General features: G+C 40.2%; 1 protein-coding gene across 8 annotated transcripts in view; it reads left to right on the forward strand.

Annotated features, from left to right (window-relative positions):
* RPGRIP1L (RPGRIP1 like) overlaps positions 1–15417 on the forward strand; it is a 128685-nt gene that overhangs the window by 76349 nt on the left and 36919 nt on the right. For 4 of the 8 annotated variants that reach the window (XR_010592532.1, XM_065567019.1, XM_065567015.1 and 1 more), the window contains exons 18-22: positions 4238–4452; positions 5359–5442; positions 6593–6673; positions 9068–9230; positions 11171–11268. Coding sequence is in view for 6 of the 8 variants with exons in the window: in XM_065567019.1 (XP_065423091.1) it covers positions 4238–4452; positions 5359–5442; positions 6593–6673; positions 9068–9230; positions 11171–11268 (641 nt within the window). In the remaining 2 variants the exon portion in view is untranslated. Of the gene's footprint in view, positions 1–4237; positions 4453–5358; positions 5443–6592; positions 6719–9067; positions 9231–11170; positions 11269–15417 lie in introns of those variants that run through there. The other 4 variants (XR_010592533.1, XM_065567016.1, XM_065567018.1 and 1 more) reach the window with 2 other exon arrangements.

Below are 15417 nucleotides of genomic sequence, written 5' to 3' on the forward strand. Positions count from 1 at the left end.
TGATCCTGTCAACATTGTCTGCTCAGCACTCTGGTGACTTCAAAGAGGAAATCCTTGGATTCCTCTCAAAAAGTCTCAAAAAAGCAGGCCGCAAGTCCTGTGAGCAGGGAATCACCCAAGAGAATGAGGTCTCCTACAAGGTTGACTACCTTGGTACCAAGTGACCCATGACTAGGTACCCACAAGGCTGCATGATCCTCAGGTACTGCCAGTAAGTCCAAAGATCATAAGGGGGCAGACTCCTCTAGATCGGTACTGTTGAGGGGAAAGGAGCTGCGAAGAACAATGCAGCTCCTCTAAAATCGAACCAGTGGAATCTTATAGAGACTTGGTACTGAGTACTTCAGCCCCACAAAAGGCTAGGACAACATCTGCCGGTCATTTGTTGGCCCACAGAATACCTCCGTTATTGTTGACTCTTTCCACTTCAACGGCCTCTGCTCAGCCAACGGCTGCTTCAGTCACAAAGGAATTTTGGTTCCCTAAAGACTTGATGGTCTCTGAGATGCCTGAATCACCTTTGCTAGGCATCGACATGACTGCAGTACTGGTTACGTCTCAGTTCCCTGTCTTACATGTGCTACCAAGAAAATCTCCTCCACCATCCATTACTGCTCCACCTCATCAAGCAACGACGAGGTAGATGATGGGGATGATCTATACTCAGTGTCTGTGCAAGGCTCGATATTACAACATTCATCTAGCCACGTAGAAACCGATGCACCTTCAACCTATCACCAGGGTAGACAAGGCTCACCCACTTGGTATGAACACCCTTGGTGCCCCCATCCAGGCCCTTTGCACCACTTCAGTGGCCATACTGGGACCCAATGGCAGCATATAGATACCAAATCTTGAGGATCTTTGAGGAACAGGACGAGAGATTAAACAGGAGGTTACACCTGTGACCAACATTGCCTCATCTTTCCTGATGAAGCTGTTGTGCCTCTCCCACCATCTAGAGCAGATGACTTCAAGCAGTTGCAAGACTTCTTTAAGAAAGTAGTGGATTCGCTACAAATCTCGCTTGAAGATGTCGTAGAGTCACAGCACAAAGTGATCAACATCTTGTAGACATGATCATCAGCCCAAATTGCACTCCCCATCAGTGAGGCCTTGCTCAAAATCTATGCGGTAGACATCAGCTACAATATCTTCTACATGCAAACAGGCAGGCAAAAAATATGTGCCCTTTAAAGACATGGACTTTTTATTTTCTTACCCATCCGCAAATTCCCTGGTTGTCAATCTTGTTAACGAACGTGGCAGACAGCACCACACTAAAACGATAGCATATGACAAGGACTGGAAGCTACTGGATTTATTTGAACGTAAATCATATTCTTCAGTGACCCTACAATTTAGGACTACTAATTACCAAGCCCTATTGGCAAAATGCAACCATATCAATTACTCTAAGTTAAACACCTTTATTGAGCGCCTCCCATCAGATCAAAAAGAGCAATTTCAGGCAATTATTGCTTAAGGTCAGCTCCTCATGAGGACAGCATTACAGGCGTTGCTGGACACTGCTGATACAGCTACTTGTTCCATCTCGATAGCAGTGGTCATGAGGAGAGTTTCTTCACTTCACCTCTCTGGCTTTTACAAGACATGGTAGGGTACCTCCCATTTGAAGGATCAAAATTATTTGCATAAAGAATGGACTAATCCCTCCACACATTGAAAGATTCTAGGGCCACATTACATTCTCTGGGTATTTACACTCCTGACCAAACAAGGAGATATAGTAAGTATCAGACAAAACAGAGATCCCTGCTGGCTCACTTTCTTCCTCCCCAGAATTATGGGCATTATGAACCCCAAAATAAGAGACAAAGAATGCAAAAACAGAGATTACCCCACAATCAGCGACATCACAACCTTCTACATCCAGTTGTTTAAAACAAAAATCAGCCTTTAGTAGACTCTGAATAAATTGTTTTAGATAAAGCTATTTTGAAATATTACAGTAAGGACACAGAATATGGTATCTGAGAGAACCTGTTCTCCTAAGGCCTGAAAAACCTACAAGGTAGCCGTAGTGCATGTAAATCCATTGTCCAGCCATGATGGAAGAAACGTGGGTGGAGTTGGATGAGGTTTAATTAGGCCACAACTTTATTCACTTAAAATATCTAACAGTACCCAGCAATAAATTGTATAGGGCAGGTTGTCATCCTTTCCTTAATTATTTCCACCATCCCTTATCTGGTCCCAGCCATCTCATGGCAGGAACCCCTTGGCCCTCCATTTGTATGAGGGCTAACAGGGCTATAAAAGGAGGGTGTTGGCTCCCTGCTGTACCAGACATAGGCCCTCTGAACCCCTGCTTCCTCAGATCCTTTAAGAGATGCTTTCCTTCACACCCTTTTTCAATCCATTTTATCTGATAATTTTATCCCTTCCACAAGAAGTACCTGCCCTTGGCTGTTTCCTCTTCTTCCCACGCTCCCCCCCACACACTTCAAGGTTCCCAGATATTTACTGATTTCTTCCTTAATATCAAACAAAAGTATATCTGTTGCCCAATTAGTTAGGTATACCCCATCCTCCCTGGGTGCCCAGTTAAATAAGTCCAGATGAGTAATTACCAATCCCTCTTGGTCACATATGAATTTAGCCACATCCCTATTCATGTACTCTCTAGCCCAGTGGTTGTCATCCAGGGGTATATGTACCCCTCGGGATACACAGAGGTCTTCCAAGGGGTAGATCAACTCCTCTAGATATTTGCCTAGTTTTACAACAGGCTGTATAAAAAGCACTGGTGAAACCAGTATAAACTGAAATTACATACAGACAAAATGAGAAAGTAAACAATTTTTCAGTAATAGTGTGTGATGACACTTGTATTTTTTTTGTCTGATTTTGTAAGCAAGTAATTTTTAAGTGAGGTGAAACTTGGGGGAATGCAAGACAAACCGACTCCTGAAAGGGATACAGTCTGGAAAGGTCGAGAACCACTGTTTTAGCCTTTGCAACTCATGGAGGCTTTATGGCTTCCTTCTATACTCTCTGTTGCATCAGTTCAGACCAAATAATCATCACTCCCAGGAAAAAATTCTGGATCTGCCCCAAATCCCATTTAGCTCTGATCATCAAGTTGATTCTCCCACACATTCCTAAATCATTTTTACTGAAGTGAAAAATAGTCACATCCAGTGCCTGTTACCAGGCAAGGGGATACAAGGGGTATCAGCTGGTCCAGAAGTATTCCCCCTCTTTGATCCATTCCTTTGCTCCCTATAGATTGCCCTTCCATCCATGCTGACTCAGGAATGCTTCATTATTGAGACCCAGTAGGTGAACCTGTGGGCCAAATGCACAATATTATGCACACTCATCTGTCACCAATTCCTTTGCCCAATCGTGAACCTGAAGGAAGGAATAAACATGAAGAGTTTTAGTACATAAACTCTGAATTATCCTTGTTGACAGGGGCCTCCAACCTGTATGCATTTGGATGCCACCATTGATAGAATTGATTTGTTGGGCTCCCATTTTAAGGTATGCTGTGGATGTAACCAATCAATCCTGAACAAATTCGCTAAGGGAACCTCAACAATAGGCATTCTTTTACATTGTCATGAACTGAAATTTCCTTCTCCAAGATAACTCCCTATGACAGTAGCTCTCAAACTTTTTTACTGGCGACACTTTTCACATAGCAAGCCTCTGAGTGCGACTCTCTTCCCCCCCCCCCCCTTATAAATTGAACACACTTTTTAATATATTTAACACCATTATAAATGCTGGAGGCAAAGCGGGGTTTGGGGTGGAGGCTGACAGCTCACGACTCCCATGTAATAACCTCGCGACCCCCTGAGGCGTCCTGACCTTCTGTTTGAGAGCCCCTGACCTAGAGGGAAACACTAGGAACCGCCTCACATGGATAAGAAATTTTATCGCTATATTGTGTTTGAGAACCCCTGCCCTACGAGGAAAGAGTGGCACCTACACTACACTACACTTTGCCTGCTTTGCACTACTTTTTTCCCTCTTGTAATTATGGCCTTCCCTCAAAATCCTTTGCTTTAAAATACTCTCCATGTGAGACTTGAAATTACAGGAGGCATCCTTTTGCTTGGAATTAATATTCTAAAGCCTGTCTTGGATGTGGTTCTGAAGGGAGCTCAAGAAACTGAATGCTATTCCTCTATAATTTTTGCATTACATGCTGTTTCACTTGGCATGATAGCTATATAGCTAGATGGGTTTTGCACTCTCCTTTCAGGTACATTTGAACTAACAGATTCTGAAGGACATTCTGCTGGCACCATCAACGTTGAACTAAAATGGAGGTTTGCCTATCTACCTCCAAGTGGATCAGCAGTGGCAGCAGACCTAGTGAGTTACATCCAAAATGAAAAATCGACAGCAACTAAATTACCTGTGAAGGAGGAAGTGCCGACTCTAACCCTGACCCCTTCTTTTACTTCATCAATGACAGTAAGTAATCTAACAAATTCAAAGAAGTTAGAGATAGAAAAGACCTATTACAGTAGGTCATTCTGTCCAACCTTGCCAAGTAGGATTAATCCCTACAATACAGTGCATTTAATAGAGACTAGTAGAAATACTTCATACAACCACCAGTTGGATTTCTGCTGGAAGAAAAAGCCTCCATGATGTCACTTTTGAAGCTTTTAAAAGTCTTCTGTACACATAGACAATTGTATAGGAGAGACAAAGCAAACACTAACCTCTTTAGATAGAACCATTTTGTAGACATTTTAAATTATTTACCTTTTTGTTTTTAAAATAAGTAAATTCCAAATCTCAATCAGATTTTACAGGGAAATATTTCAGTCTTGTTCATTAATTTTCCAAACATTGCTAGCTTCCACTGTGTTTCTACATGTCACCTAGAAGTTTCCAGAAAAGGAACTGATGAAAATACAGACATCAGGAGAGCATGAGAGGAAAAAAGACTCTCAGAAGCTGAATTATGAGGTAGTAGGCTGTGGCAGAACAGACATGCCTGCCTCTTTGGCTTTCAGCTCTCTCCAGGCTTTTGGCACTTATTGTGTGGCTGGAGTGGTCAGCCAGCAAGTCCCTCTTGCTGTTCTCCTGCTTTCAGCCTTCCTCTAGTAACCACCTACAGCTTTCTCCAGGGACCTGCTGAAGTCTCGTGGTGTCTGGAAGCTCTCACTTACAGATCACTTGCTCCCAGGCAACTCTCACCTGCCCTTTTCCTGACTGACTCCTCCACTCTCTGTTTCTTCCCCATTTCTGTGGTCCAGGTGCTAATTAGGAAGCAGCTTATGAGTCATGGGTGAATTGGCCTCTTTGTTCTTAAAGGACCAGTACCACATTGTGGCAAACACCTTTTTTAATTGTATTGATTTATCCTAGGCACCAAAGCCCAAACCAAGACAGCGTACTGCTCTAGCAGACAAGAAAGTGTCTTTTATGGATGTCAGCATACTACAGATTCCAGTGAGGTTTAAGTATTTTCTTAAGAGTTTATGTATTGAAAATTTACTCGTGCAATAATTTAAACAAATTATAGTACCAATAATTACTATTTTAATCAGCTGAAGCCAGTTAACTAAAATGGAGTCTCTAACATCAGTTGTAAAATGTCCTGAGATGAGTGTTAAGTGTAGTTTATTATTTGTTAATATGGTGTATTAATTATATTTGGGCTATATACAGTTACTTTCTTCTGTTCCTAAATGCATTTGATACCATGTTTTTAATATGATTAATTAAGGTTATCAGTGTTGATCTACAACTCTTCCTACTGTCAGTTAAATTTTAGTCAGAGTAAACTTTGTTTTGAACAGTAATAAATACCAAAGAGCATAAGTACAAACTAAGTCAGTCTATTGTAAGTTCACCATAGAAAATCAAATTCAGCACTGATTGAATCAAACTTTTTCAAAAGCCTGAATCTGAAAAATGAAAGTAGGAAGTATGTATGTTTATATGAAATATATAAAGCTTCCACTTGTAACTTTAGTCACATTAGACTTATATAATTAATATAAACATATTTGGGGACCAAATTTATTCACAAGGCCCATTCCCCCCACCCCTTCCTAATTTGTCCCCACAAATATTTGAATACAAATTTTTTGCCATTTGGAGTCTGTATACCTGATTTTCAGGTATAATTTGATGCATAAGGTTGGGATTTTTAAAGGGAGTTAGGTGCCCTAACCCTATTGAAATTCAGTAGGATTTAGGTGCTCAACTCCATTCTTTGAAAAGCCCAGTTTTGCTGTCCAAATGACCTAAATTGCTAGCAAAAGTAATATTAGTAGAAGTTTCCATTAATTAAATAAAAAGAATCAAAACAGTTTTTTGTATGGATTATAGCCCAGACATTGCAGCGTTGTACTAGTGTAAGAAAATCAGAAATACGAATGGGTTAGAAATAAATGTAAACCTTAGTAGTCTATTTACTTTGTCTGGTTATGATGCACTCTGGTTCTTAGATATTCATGTGACCATTTTGACAATACAAATAATCGCAGCTGCAAAAAGGAGGCTCGTTTGAAAGCTGGGCTGAGAGTCTACCTTTTATGTGCTAATTTTGTAATATCAGTTAAATATGTCTCCTTATTGTGTACCAATACCTTAGAGCCCTATTGCTGATGAAGACAATGAAGAAATTTTACAGAAAATTAAGGCTGATACACCCACTGTTTCAAATGTTCCAGAGGTATGAGGTGGTTCAAGTTTTATGATGTCATATATCAATTTGCACGTGAGTTCTGTTGATATGTTGATAGCTGTAGCAGAAATTTCAATATCAGATTTGTTTAGTCATGCGCTAAGAGTAAAACTGTAATACAGTGATATCCTAATTGTTTGGTAATTAGGATTTTAATTGGTTCTCTTGATGAATAACTATAGTAGAGAAATTGACTAAGTGGTCAGAAATGAACTTGGTATCAACATTATCATCCAACTGCTGTGTGTTCATCAACTTCTAAGTAACTAGGAAATCCAAGATAAGAATCTAAGAGAAAAAAATTACTTGATTTTTGTCAGGCAGGTCAAATGAATGTTTTAGTAAATGGTTTTATACAGGCATACAAGACATGTCATGTTGTATATTAAAGAATTGAAAGTACAGTGCCAAAAAGGATTAGAGTTCATGGAAGGAACGTGCATAGTGCTCCCATTATGGGCTGCTGTCCGACTTACTGCTTCTTTACATGGTATGTAGCCTTCCAACTGTACATGCAGAGGAAATAGAAAGGGGAAAAAAATACATTTAACAGGCTAAGCCTGGATCAGTATTTGGATGGAGGACATTTCATTAAATGCATTGGAATATAGGTGATTCAGTGACTGACATTATTTCCTCTCAACCACGACTAAGCTAGTAATATTCCTAATAATTCCTTATGCTTTTAACACTTGAATTAAATGCATCTCCTCCCTCCCTTTAAAGATGATCACTAGAAAACTGCAAAAAAATTCCACCAACTGTGGAATATATGCTGAATATGTAAAATACCAAGGGTAAGAAAAGTATTAAATACATAATTTATTTTAAACCTATCCTTTCTTTTCTTTTATATCTCTTGAAATGATGGATAACCACCTTTTCGTTCACCTGTCCAGTGTATTACACTAGTGAAGTCACATTTGCCATTTCACTAAACTGGAGACTTTACTTTTCTCTGTTCCCCAGAGGAAAATAAGGATAATTAAATAGTTTTGCAAACCTGTGCAAGGATATTAATTTCTGGCACCTGACCTTCCTTCCCAATCTAAGACATTTAGATTACACCTCTCTTACTGCCAGCAGTGGCTGCAGCAGAAACTTGGCAGAAACAGTGCTCCTGACAGATTATCAGTCTGGTGAGCTAACAGAACAGTGGTTCAGTGCTCCTGATTTTACGTTCATATTCCTCTGTTTAAAGCTTATTTTGAGGGCAAATAAGCAAGCTAATTCCCCCTATTCACCTCAGGGGAACACATTTAAAGGGGTTTGGTTTTCCTGGCTGCACTCTTTCTGTTTGTTCCTCCTTCTCCCTTCAAGGCAGAGCAGGCCAAATAGAATGAGCCAACGACTACAAGGAGTTCCATCTGTTAGGAGATCATCTTGTGAGCTGCAAAAAGGGAGCTCTGCCACTGCCACTGTTTTTCATAAAGAATGCTCCACTGGCCAAGGATTGTCTGGATCACACAGTGTCCCAGCTCTGACGTGTCTCCTGTGCCAATGGAGGGCCTAAAGCCAGCTTCATACCAGAAGAGAATTGTTCAATTGGTGGAAGAGTCCTCAGTGGCTTCTTAAAGTTCATTTGTTAGGCTGCAGTGGTCTAGAGTGGAGGGACTAACCTGGCCCAAGAATAGAATGGTTATGGGAAGCCTTGGAGCCCCATGCCTCCAATATTGTAGGACAGGTGCAGCTCAAATGTCTGACTTGGGAGAGAAATCAGACCCAGAAAGAAAATGATCTGGTAACAAACTTTATTGGGCTCCCTATAGAGCAGATAAAACTTACTCCAGCAGAATTGGTGGGTGTAATATCCCTGATTTAGTACATATTGAAAAAGGTACCATGATCTGTGATTTCAGTGGATCTGAAAGCGGGGGGAAAAGAGAACTTTAGAATAAATTATAAACTAAAGGCTTCACTTACCCTAGGTTTTTGAGGCATTAAATATATAATTTTTAAACTGGCTCTTTTTTAGTGCTATTTGCAGTTCATGAAGACTAATGCAGTGCATAAAGGCTAATCAAGGTTATAAAATACCATCTGAATAATATTTTTTCTAAAAATAAATGGTTTAAAATACAAGTTAAATGTTTTGAAACCATCAGAGACAGATGCCAAGAGATGTTATGACTTATATCTTTAGAAAATGTAAATTGTTATGAATGTGTCCTTTTTACTCTGTCAGATATTTGTTATTGCAGTTGATAATTGATGAGCTTTTCATTGCTCTCTGTCCTGTTTAAGCTATATTGTTACTAATAGGTCACATATATAATGCATACTAGCCATAACTCTTCAAGTTTTAAGTCTCAGTAGCTTTTCCTATTCTAGTAGGTATTATAAATACCACAGAATGTCTATAAATATACCTACTTATTTGAGGTTATACAGGAAAGAGTGGCAGATGATAAACTAAAGGAAACTTCTGGAGAAATTCAGCAGGAAAAAGATGACCTCTCTCAGCTATCTGAGGGTCAATTGGCTGACCAGAGCTCAGCTACTTCTGGAGATGAAACAGAAATAACTGAGGAATTAGAACCAGAAGGTAACTTTCATTTTTATAAATTATAAATGAATCTATTTAATTAATAAAGCTACCACTCTTTCCATTTTAAGCATTTGTTGTTAACAGTGGGAGCTACCTCATTATAAGAAGGTTCATGACAGAAATTATATGGCTGTACTTGGGTGGGTTTGTTGGTGTTATTTTTAGCCCAACTGGAAGCTATATAGTAATTGAATGCAAAAATTTGGTATCTGACCTAGTTTCATAAAATATTAAAGGAAACCTGGCTTCTGTTTTAAATATCTTTATATTCTCCCTTCAGAAGAGTGACGTTCTAAAGAATATTTTAAAAAGTGTTCTCCTTTTGTCTGCAGATAACAGTATTATCAGAGATCATCTCAGAAAATGAGAGGGCAGTACATTTTATCGCATCTGTGACTTCAAGTTGTTAGCAGCAGATTTATATACAGACTACAAAAGCCAGGTCATCCTGTTCTAGCTCTTATTTTAAGTTTAGTATCAGGGAATCAAGCTGAGTCCTTGTCTACTAAATAAGGGCAGAAACAGGATACTAGATTTTTACATTCAATTGTTTATAGCTTCTTGTTAGGCCTTCTGTTCTCATTAGGAATGCAAAAATCAAGAGTTAACTCCCTTTGCTTTTTATTTTATTTATAATTCTTTTTTACTCCAGCAAAACTGAGCTGAAGGCTTCCTAGAAGTGTCTGCCTGAATCCAAGCCTAACCTGTTTCTGAGAAATTATTTTGCAATGTAGTCATTTATGTGCAAGCTGCTGAAATCTAAACAGTGGAAATCCACAGATTAAATCAATATTCCTTTTAGGGGCTGTCAATTAATCGCAGTTAACTGAAGCAATTCAATCAAAACAAATTAACTTGATTTAAAAAGTTAATCACGATTAATCATAGTTTTAATTGCACTGTTAATAACAGAATACCAATATACATTTATTATAAATATTTTTGGATTTTTTTCTACATTTTCAAATATATCTATTTCAATTACAACACAGAATACAAAGTGTACGGTGCTCACTTTATATTATTTTTACTACAAATATTTGTACTGTAAAAAAGATAAAGAAATAATATTTTTCAATTCACTTCATACAAGTGCAATCTCTTTATTGTGAAAGTGCAACTTACAAATGTAGAATTATTTTTTTTACATAACTGCACTGAAAAACAAAACAATGTAAAACTTAAGAGCCTACAAGTCCACTGAGTCCTACTTCTTGTTCAGCCAGTCGCTAAGAGAAACATGTTTGTTTATGTTTACGGGAGATGCTGCTGCCTGCTTCTGATTTATAGTGTCACCTGAAAGTGAGAACAGGTCTTTGCATGGCATTATTGTAGCCAGTGTTGCAAGGTATTTACATGCCAGGTACGCTTAAACATTAGTGTGCCCCTTCATGCTTCAACTTGTAGATTATCTTTTTTGCAGTGCAAATATTTGTAATAAAAAGATATGAAGTGAACACTCTACATTTTGTATTCTGCATTGTAATTGAAATCAATATATTTTGAAAATGTTGAAAAACATCCAAAAATATTTATAATAAATGTAAATTGGTATTCTGTTATTGTTTAATTGTGAAATTAGAACTGCGATTAATCGCAATTTTTTAAATAATTTGACAGCCCTAATTCCTATATTAAACTAATCTTTGTTTACCCTGTTGTTTATCACAGGAGATTTGATACGATTGTATCTCTGTTTCCACCATCATAGCCATTAGTGTTTTTAGCAGATCAGAAGAAAAACAAGGTGACTTTCTAGACCATTTAATAGTCATTGATTTGCCTGTGTCATGGTCTGCAAATGATAAAAGATTTGCATGACTCTCTCAAACTATATTTATTAGAAAAACTAATATTCTGCGCCTAGGTTTCTCAACAAATCTCAAATGGACTACAAGTATAGAATTTAACTTTTTTTTTTTTTACCCCCCGAACAGATCAAGATTATAGACAGGCAACTGATGCCATGGAATCAATAATAACTGACAGTGATGACTGTATTGTTCCTAGCCCAGTGTCCAAGAATATTAAACAGGTCAGTCAGTATATTTTTGGCAATTAAATGCTTCTGTTTGGGAAATTATGTAAATCTAAGAAAAACATACTTTAAATGCATCTTCCTCTAATATCAGCAGTGAGATATCAAGGGCTAGATTTTCAAAGAGCCTTCAGTTTGTATGTGTACCTGTTTTCAAGATGAAATTGGGAACTTGTGCACACACATCAGGTAACTTAGCCTAATGACCTGAATATGCATGCAAATAGAGGTTTTCTATACATAGAAATGAAGCTGTAAATTTGCAGTGATCTTCAAAACTTGGGCCTCAGGTCAGACAGTTACAGATCTGACTATGTAATACATGTGCAGATACACGTTTGTAAGCATAAACAAATAATATTAAAATTATATGCAGATATCTTTTGTGTCCAATACAACTGTCTTGCTTAGGAAGCATGTCCCTGCACCACTTCCCGCAGCTCCCATTGGCCGGAAACGGCGAACCCGTGTAAACAAACTGTCTCACGACCCACCAGCAGAATACCCTGACAGGCCACGGGCCACAGGTTGCCCACCACTGATCTAGAGGAATCCCATTTTCAGTCAAAAGGAGTTCTGCAGGAGTGCTGGAACAGGCTTTGGTAATTTTTGGAATCAGATTTCAGTTAATCTGAATTTTAAAGGACAGCAGTTTTAGAAGTGTAAATGTTACTAGATTAGACTACTCTAAAAATTAGTCTTCTTTTAGTAATTAGTAAAGAAATTTAATTAATTTTTATGTATTAATTAATCTAATAACTGAAGATGTTGTTAGGAATTGTATAAATTCTAGAAGTTCTGTTCTTCAACAATGATGCCATTACCAAATTACAAGAAGGCTTATAGATAACTTGCCTTTAATGTTTCAAGAGATGGAGAGGCCATTTTCAGTCTAAGTTCCATGTCAAATTATAACCACTTGTTGATTAAAACACTACTACCAAAATCTTAACAGTAATATTTAAATGTGTTATTTGGTTAAAATATATTGCATTAATTAATTTTATGGTGCCTGCTCAGTGATACCAGAACCACACACAGTATCTTGTTCTATAGAATAAAAGTTATTTGTAAACAATTTTAGCAGTGGATGCTTGTGTTAAGATATTTCTGTAATAATAGTATCTGCTTTACAAGAATAGAATATGTTTGTAATTAGAATTTATTAGAACATTAATACTTACAATTCTTGCTACTAAAATATTTGTGCTAGTCTAAACTACTGAGAAGCATAAATCTTGTTAGAAATTCTGCAGTTAATCTTATCGATGTGTGACTGCTGTGCTTTAAGGACTTTAATTTTAATTTTTTTCCAATTTTAATACTTACATCTAATCTTCTATAGACAAATTATTTTTAATAATTAAGGGTCTGGTTGAGCCTCAACTCTTAAGTGTTAGGTCAGTAGGAGGTAAGAGGAGGAGTAGATTGAGAAAACTACCCTTTGGGGTGGGCACGTTGGAACTGGAGGTTGATTTGCGGAGAGGGAAACTGGGACAGTGAGTTTCGATGGGAGGGGAAACAGGTACTGACTGGGCAAGGAGAGTTGGACTGAGATCTAGTGGGGCAGGGGAAATTAGGGGAGAGGAGACCGATCTGATTAGGAGCTGGAGCAAAGGGGGAAAACAGGGATTGACAGGACAAAGAGACTAGGAGCTGGGGGGGAGGGGAGGAGCTCTGAGATTGGACATGGAGCCCAGGGCGGGAGATTGGGACTGAAAGTAAGTGGGATGGAGAATGTGAACAGTGGGATGTAACTGGAGGCCAGGGTGGGGAAGAGAGACAGACAGGGTGAGGAGCTTGGAACTGGGACTTGCTGGGCAAAGAGCTGGGGACAAGAAGCTGAGAGACTGGGGGGGAGTGGAACCTGGGAATGGCTGTATGAAAGAGATTGGGACTAGCATGAGAAACCTGAGGAGTGGAGACTGGGACTGGTTACATAAGAGAACATGACTGTGATGAGGAGCCAGGGTGGGGGAAAAACAAGACTGGGACAAGCACAGGTTGGAGGAGACCAGGCAGAAGGGGTCACACTTGGGGAAAATGGGCAGAAGAGTCTATGCCCACTAGAGAACACCTCTCCAGCATCTGGAATAGAATCCAAGATTCCTAAATCTCACCATTCTCTGCTGTCAAAAATCTGTAAAAGCAACTGGTAAAGTGTCCCATCTTGTCTAGTGCTGGCCCACATGCAGGATTACAACCTACTATAGCTATTATTTACGCCATTGGTTGAAGTGGCAGAGGTCTGTGTGGTGGATCTACCATGCTGATGACCCGTGTGGGTGTCAGTGTGATGCCACATGATGGAATTTTTCAGTTTGCTTTTTTTAAAAACCTGGGACATTACACATACACACACACACACTGTGTTGGGAGGACTTTGTTAATGTTGCAAAGTCAAGCACTCAGAAGCTAGAAAATGCCAGAATTAAGGTTGCATTAATTCAGGCCCCTTGTGCTTTATGCATTATGCATTATGTTGCAGTCTTTAATTACATGATGACATACAAAGACCCCTGCCTCCTTCAGTGAACAGTATGGACCTGCTCTGGGGATGAATTGGGGGTGGGGGGTGTAGTGCAAGAGGCTGTTATCTGTAAGAACCCTGCTTCATTCATTGCAGAAGTTGGAAAGCGTGGAGTGAAAGAGGCAGGGTGGTGCAGGATGAGAGGTTGGTCTCATGGTTATTGAATCCCTGCCTATGCCACAGAATTCTGTGTGATGTGATTCCAGTCAAGTCACACCAAAATTTTCATAGTTGATTACTAATTGTGTTCCTCGTTTTCTGGGTGCCTGACTTGATGTCCTGCAGTCTGATTTGCAGAAGTACTGAGCACATACAACAGCACCTGCAGTCAATGACAGCTGTTTTTGACATATATTGTAAAATGCTGCATAACGCTAAGTACTCTGAAAAATCAAGTCCTAAGTGTCTCAAATTGGACACCCAAAATTAGTGGATACTTTGGAACTTAATATCTCTGTACTTCCATTCCCCATCTATAAAATTGGAATAATACAGCCACATATAACAGAGATGTTGTAAAAATAATCTTTCTGGAGCATTAAGATTCTGTAATGATGAGCACCACAGAAAAGCCCATCAGGAAATTAATAGTTCTGGCTTCAGAGCAGGGTTTGACTAGTGTGAAATAAAATATGGCCTTGGGTCAGACATTGAATAATGAGGAAAAAACAAAATATTGAATAGCTGTCTATTAAATGAGCACCATCCATTCTGTGCAGTGAATGAGGCAGGGAGATTTGGGGGGGGCAAATGATGTGTGATCATATAATAAAAGACTGTATCACAATGCATATGTACAGTAACTCGCTGTAGTTATGTTCCTGAAAAATGCGACTTTAAGTGAAACGATGATAAGCAAATCCAGTTTCCCCATAAGAATTAATGTAAATGAGGGGGTTAGGTTTCAGGGCAGCTTCCCCTACTCTGCAAGCAGCAGGGGCGGGGGGGTCAACCCTCAGCCCCCCCCCCACTCCACCCAAGCCCCCACCCTTGACCCGCCTCTTCTCCCCACTTCCTCCTCCTTTACTTCGCATGCTGCATCCTGGTTCCTCCCCCCTCCCTCCCCTCTCTTCTAAACGCCGCAAGCTAGCTGATTGCCGCATTCGGGAGGCAGGGGAGGGAGTGGGGAGGCGTGCCAAGTCCTTGCTCCTCCCTCCTGCCCGGGGCAGTCAGCTGGCTTGCCGCGTTCGGGAGGCAGGGGAGGGATGGGGAGCCTGTGCACTGAGTCCTCGCTCTTCCCTCCTGCCTCCAAATCGCCTCAAGCCAGCTGACTGCCACCAGCAGGAGGCAGGGGAGGGAGGGGGCAGGTGTGCCGAGTCCTCACTCCTCCTGCCTCCCGCCTCCCTCCTGCCCGGGGCAATCAGCTGGCTTGCGGCGTTTAGGAGGGAGGGGGAGGAGCGAGGACTTAGCGCAGGCTCCCCCTTCCTCCTCCTTACCTCCTGCCCGGGGCAATCAGCTGGCTTGCGGCGTTCGGGGAGGGAGGAGGAGCCTGCGCACTGAGTCCTCACTCCTCCCCACTCCCTCCTGCCTCCAAAATGCCACCAGCCAGCTGATTGCTATGGGCAGGCAGCGGGGGGAGGAGGGGGAAGGCGCTGATCTGTGGGGTCTGCCGGCAG

This window comes from Chrysemys picta, chromosome 14, assembly GCF_011386835.1.
Source record: "Chrysemys picta bellii isolate R12L10 chromosome 14, ASM1138683v2, whole genome shotgun sequence".
Lineage (NCBI taxonomy): Eukaryota > Metazoa > Chordata > Testudines > Emydidae > Chrysemys > Chrysemys picta.